This window comes from Otolemur garnettii, unplaced genomic scaffold, assembly GCF_000181295.1.
Source record: "Otolemur garnettii isolate 467f Iridium unplaced genomic scaffold, OtoGar3 scaffold00018, whole genome shotgun sequence".
NCBI lineage: Eukaryota > Metazoa > Chordata > Mammalia > Primates > Galagidae > Otolemur > Otolemur garnettii.
Genome location: NW_003852413.1, coordinates 6,846,862 through 6,853,080, shown reverse-complemented (window position 1 = coordinate 6,853,080; position 6,219 = coordinate 6,846,862). Strand labels below are relative to the sequence as shown.

Genomic DNA, 6,219 nt, shown 5'->3' with positions numbered 1-6,219 from the left:
TATTTGTTGTTGTGGTTTAGCTGGCCCGGGCTGGGTTCGAACCCACCACCCTCGGTGTATATGGCTGGCACCGTAACCACTATGCTACGGGCACTGAGCCTGATTTAATGTCTTGATATATTAGATATATTATTCTCATAGTCATGGACATCACTCTAGATCAGTGGTTCTCCACCTTCCTAATGCCTCCTAATGCCACAACCCTTTAATACAGTTCCTCATGTGGTAGTGACCCCCAAGCATAAAATTATTTTCGTTGCTACTTCATAACTGTAATTTTGCTACTGTTATGAATCATAAGGTAAATATCTGATATGCAAGATGTATTTTCATTGTTACAAAGGGGGGCGACCCACAGGTTGAGAACCACTGCTCTAGATGAACCAAAATACTGCATACTTTTGTAGCATGTGTGTCAGATATAAACAACCTCAGATAACAATGTGACTGTTATGCAAGTAATTTTACTCTTCCGCTTGGGGAAATGGGTGGAATCTTAAATTTGTCAGCCTTGCTGCTCATATAATTCATCCCCCAAAGTTCAGAATCATCTTATCTGCTGATTCATGTTCTTAGACCCCTTTTTTCTTTCCTGGGATGAGTTTTTATTGAAAAACCTTAGTATTATTTGTAAAGGAGAACTGTGGGTGGCTGCCAAGAAAAAATCTCCAAGCAACTCCTTTTTTGTTTATGCATTTGAAGAGCTTCCTTGGGGCAGCTGCACTGTGGCGTCCTTGGTGCTGTTCTTCATAGTCTGTGCTGGGTTGTTGCAGGGCCCTGTGAAGCACGTGTACAGAGTCCTGCAGTGTCAAGAAGAGGAGCTCACACAGATGGTCTCCACTATGTCTGACGGTTGGAAATTTGAACAGGTAATACCTCCTAAAGAGGAGTAGTCCCCATATCTCATCTTAGGGGTCTGCAATGCTCCAATCTCTGGCAGTAACTAGTTAATAACCCTGAGAGATCAGTAGGACCAAATATGATCCTATTCTAAAACAGGAAGAGTAGCTTAAGGGGGCGTGACTGGCTCAGTAGTACATGATGAGTTGGGGAGAGTCAAGATGGAGGTGCCATGGCTCCCAGCTTCACGTCCAGAGTTTCACATTGACTGGCCCCAGGGGAGCCAGTAAGCCTGTTCGTGCTTGGGAGTCCTTCTCTTTTGTTTTTTATCCCCTCAGAGGAATTCTAGAGTGAGTCCCTAAAGAAAATGGGGGGATTCAACAATAAGACTTCCTTTCTTTCTCCCAGGGCCAGAACTTTTGAATTCTGACGTCTATATAATCCAGCTGGAAAGCTTAGTGGATGGGTATACCACAGAGGAAGGAGGTGTCATGATAAGTGTGACATAGTCCTTTACTGTCCTCTCCAGTTCTTTTAGCATTGTATTTATGATTGAGATAGCAAAACAGGCCAGGCGTGAGGCCTCAGGCCTGTAATCCTAGCACTCTGGAAGGCAGAGGCAGGCAGAATACTTGAGCATAGGAGTTTGAGACCAGCCTGAGCAGGTAGACCCAGGTCCTGTCTCTACTAAAAAAACAGAAAAACTCGGCCAGGCATGGTGGCTCACACCTGTAATCCTAGCACTCTGGGAGGCCGAGGTGGGTGGATCACCTGAGATCACGAGTTCAAGATCAGCCTGAGCAAGAGCGAGACCCCGTCTCTAAAAACAGCCAGGCATTTTAATGGGCTCCTATAGTCCCAGCTACTTGGGAGGCTGAGGCAAGAGAATAGCTTGAGCCCAAGAGTTTGAGATTGCTATAAGCTATGACTCCACAGCACTGTACCAAGGGTGACAAAGTGAGACTCTCTGTCTCAAAAAAAAAAAAAAAAGAAAAGAAAAAGTAGCTGGGCTTGGTGGTGTGCACCTGTAGTCTCAGCTACTAGAGAGGCTGAGGCAAGAACCCCAGAGTTTTAGGTTGCTGTGAGCTATGACACCATAAGAAAAAAGTAAAACAAAACTACTGAGAGCCAGAGTTTTACTGTTTCATTCCATTAGATGGCAGAATTGTTTGATCCTTCTATTTCCTTCAGATCATAGGAAGACTGAGAGTGGAACAGAGTGAATATAATTTTATATGGCTCATGTCTAGTTTTATGTAGAGTTGGAGTTTGAGGGTTTTGTTGTTGTTTTGACAGAGTCTCATTCCATTGCTCTGGGTAGAGTCCTGCGGCACCGTCATAGCTCACAGCAACCTCAAATTTTGGGCTTAAGTGATCCTCCTGCCTCAGCCTCCTGAGTAGCTGGGCTGTAGGCATGCACCACTGCACCTGGCTACCTTCTCTTTTTAGTAGAGATGGGTCTTGCACTTACTCAGGCTGGTTTTAAACTCCTGAGCTCAAGCAATCCACCCGCCTTGGCCTCCGAGAGTACAAGTGTCCATTTTCATTCATGGAAACTTTGCTTTTCACCGCAGTGTTTCGGAAGACGAGTTGTCATGTTTATCCTCCTGCTGCCTTTGGGATGATTTTAAGGGCTTGGGTGAGGAGCATTGGTGGGCTCATACTTTTCTTCTCGGGGAAGCGTCATTGGTGATGTTCTGATGAGTACAGACCCAGTTGTTCCTTGGGGCATTGATAGTTGCAGAGAAGTCTTTATCCTTTGAGAGGTAACACAGCAGAGTTCAGTCAGGAGGAGAGTGTGATCTGTGTAGCACTTAGGATTTGATGATCACTGTTGGAATGTTCACCATGGTCTTGTCTCCTCAGCTGATCAGCATTGGGTCTTCCTATAACTATGGAAATGAGGACCAGGCAGAATTCCTCTGTGTCGTCTCCAGAGAACTAAATAATTCTACCAATGGCATTGTCATAGAGCCCAGTGAAAAGGCAAAGGTAAAAAATCACTTCCCCAGCCCCTCCACAGGAAGGGCTTTGCCTGAACTGCTGCTTTTCATTTCTTTTCTTTGTCTAAAACCAGCTTTGCATTTCCCCTTTATTTTGTTATTTTGACTGTTGTAATTTAAATCAGGGTTTAAGGAGAAGTGAGGGGCTTGGCGCCTGTGGCTCAAGTGGCTAAGGTGCCAGCCACATACAGCTGAGCTGGTGGGTTCGAATCCAGCTTGGGCCCACCAAACAATAATGATAACCACAACCAAAAAATAGCTGGACGTTGTGGCAGGCGCCTGTAGTCCCAGCTACTTGGGAGGCGGAGGCAGGAGACTCGCTTGAGCTCAGGAGTTGGAGGTTGTTGTGAGCTGTGATGCCACAGCACTCTACCCAGGGTGACAGCTTGAGTCTCTGTCTCAAAAAAAAGGAGAAGTGAGGAGGGTTTTAGTTAGCAAATGTGCACCTGAAAAGAGTAGACTTTCTCTAGCCTCTGCCACTTCAAGACAGAAGAAAAGCTTGGCACTAGTTACTACAAGATGAGAATTCTGAACTCAAAATAGGAAAGTATATTGCATTTATTCTTTGAAACTATTGTTCTTCTTTTTGCTCCCTCAGGAGAAAAAGTATTTTCTTGCCTTTGTGACTTTTCCCCTCTTACATTCCTAGAAAATTATTTTATGCTATTTTCTTTTTCCTCCATACTCACTCACTTCTAAATCACCATTATGGGGCGGTGCCTGTGGCTCAGTGGGTAGGGCGCTGGCCCTGTATACCGAGGGTGGCGGGTTCAAACCCTGCCCCAGCCCAGCTGCAACAAAAAATAGCCAGGCGTTGTGGCGGACACCTGTAGTCCCAGCCACTCGGGAGGCTGAGGCAAGAGAATCGACTAAGCCCAAGAGCTGGAGCTGTGAGCTATGATGCCATGGCACTTTATTGAGGGCTACATAGTGAGACTCCGTCTCGAAAACAATAAAATAAAAAATAAATCACCATTATGTGGTAAGCTTGAACTATGTCCTTCACACAGGAAAAATTTGGTCCAACAACACATAAACTTTGGATCCAACTATATTCACAAGAGCATGTTTTACAACTTAACAGGCTTTGGGTAAGGCTGAGGCTCTGTTGCCGCCTTGCTTCCTGGGATAGCAGGGTCACTGGGTTGCTTACCATGGTCCAGTGGAGAGCAGCTGCAGGTCTCTTCCTTTTCCTTGGCAGTCTGCTTTACCAGCCTCAGCCTTCTCCTCCATCTCCCACTTTCAGATTCTTCAGGAGAGAGGATCACGGATGTAAACTAAGAATCCGAAACACCAGAATCCTAAACGTCAAGAGAGCAGTCCAGCAGAACGCGTCTGTGAAGTTCCATCTCACTCTTGTACAGTAACTGAGCTGCTGCAAAGCAGAGCGGAGCCTGGCCCCCGAGTGGAGTAGTGTTCCAGTTAAAACCAAAGGAATCCCACCCCCACCCACAGGACTCCAAAGACAGATACACTTCTGGCTGCAGAATCCTTTTTCAGAAACTCGCTTTTATTCCTCAGCCTATTGTAACAGGTCTTTGCAACAGCAGCTGGACCAGGTTCTCAGTTGGAGCCTTTTGGGGATCTGGGAGAAGTGGGAGAGTGGCCTAGCTCCTTGGAATGGCCTGTACTTCAAGGAACCTGGAGCAAAGGAAGGGTGTCCCTGAGCTGTGCCATGGTTCCACCCTAGTGTGCCACATGGGACATTAGCAGTCTCTTCTTAGAACACTGTCTTTTCTTCCGTCTTCTCAGCCTCACGATCGTGCAGCAGATGCAGAGGGTTCTAGCTGCATCTTACTGAATTGAGGTTTGGGGTAAAGCATAGAGTTGCCAGAGTGCCCATGTTCCTATGAGCAGAGCCTCTGTGAGGGGAGGGAAGATGAGGTGTCCTTTGCTGTGGTTGGAGGTTGGTGACTACTGCTCTAGATTCAGAGCACCCAGCTGCCACCATGTGGAGCTTTGCCTCAGTTGTCTCCAGCAGGCAGGACCCTCTGGCAACCTCCCAAGGGGAGGTTTGAGACAGGCAGCATCCTGGGCTGAATCAGACAGACGGGAGCGTGAGGTAGTTGCTATAACTGCATCTGCAGCCTTTTCTTACCCTGCGTTCACCCTGTCTTCCTTCCCTGGCTTTTTAAACTGGACCAAAGATGAAGGGACTTTGTGGACCTTCTGATGGCTTGGGGTGGGGAAGGCTGTTCCTTTGAAAGTTGCCAAATGTGTTATGTTGTTATATCTAAGAGAGCTGTAATTTCTGTGACTGTTCTTGGAAATGCCTTGACTGAATGTGCAATATTTGTGTCTTCTTGGTTTCTGGCCTTGGCACACCTGCCCCACAGTGGTGTCAGTGACTCTGCGGCATCCCCAGTGGTGCACATGCATTTGCTGGGCAGTCTGGGACCCCCTGGGTCTCTCACCTGCCCTCACACTTATTTCTTTTTGTAGAGTGCCATGTTTTTGAGGGATCAGTACTTGTTTGACAAGGATGTAGCCAAGCCCTCCTCTGTCCTGTGACCGCAGAGCTTGTGTCTGCACTTTCTCTCTGAGGTTTTGAATCTTGGTGAATAGTTTTGGAATGCAAAAGAGCCAGAGAACCCTTCCCCTAGATAACCTTTACTGATGTGGCAGTGGTATGGAGAAGGGGGAGGTACCTCTGGGGATTGCCCGGTCTCCAAAAGCCTCCTCAGGCCAATCATGCTGGGGCACAACTGAGGTTCTCTGTGCTCCACAGCTGGACTACTTACTAGGAGGGTCTAGGGTAGTAATTTCTAGAAATGACCATAAGCTATGCTGACCGTAGGCTTTCGAGCTTGTGACCTGACCCTGCCCAGATGGCTTAACTTTTCTCTAGTATTCTCACTCTTTTTCTTATTTCTCTGTATCTGTAGAGTAACATAGAATGTGTGTGTACAGGGCTTTCTGCTGATACATTATGTCTACACACCACTGTAAGTATACACGTTAGCACCTCAAAAGTCTGGCCTGTGCCCAGTATTTTTACAGCTGTAAAATGTTAGATGAACTTCCACCTGCAGTAAAAGCAGCCACTGCTACAAAGGCTTATGGACATCCATTGTGTCAGATCTTTCAGGGAAATAAAGATTTGGGTAGAGTCAATGAAAAGTAGAGACACTGCGGCACCTGTGGCTCAAAGGAGTAGGGCGCTGGCTGCATATACCAGAGGTGGCGGATTCAAACCCAGCCTCCGCCAAAAACTGCAAAAAAAAGAAAGAAAAGTAGAGACAGCAGGGAAGGCTGCCCCGAGCAGAGCAGGAGAGAGGTCTTTGGAGGAGGTACCCTTTGGCCAAGCCAAATAAGCAATGTCAGACTGACTAGGAGGAAAAGCAGCTTAGCTTGGAGCCTTGTGCCTGATGAGCTT

At 46.9% G+C, this 6,219-nt stretch overlaps 1 protein-coding gene across 1 annotated transcript in view; it reads left to right on the top strand.

Annotated features, from left to right (window-relative positions):
* Positions 1–5,893, top strand: part of KCTD2 (potassium channel tetramerization domain containing 2) — a 15,552-nt gene extending 9,659 nt beyond the window's left edge. Inside the window, exons 4-6 of the mRNA XM_003786140.3 lie at positions 774–869; positions 2,707–2,832; positions 4,090–5,893. Of these exons, the coding sequence (XP_003786188.1) occupies positions 774–869; positions 2,707–2,832; positions 4,090–4,119 (252 nt within the window). The 3' untranslated portion in view covers positions 4,120–5,893. The remainder of the gene's footprint in view (positions 1–773; positions 870–2,706; positions 2,833–4,089) is intronic.
* Positions 5,894–6,219: the final 326 nt, after the last annotated feature.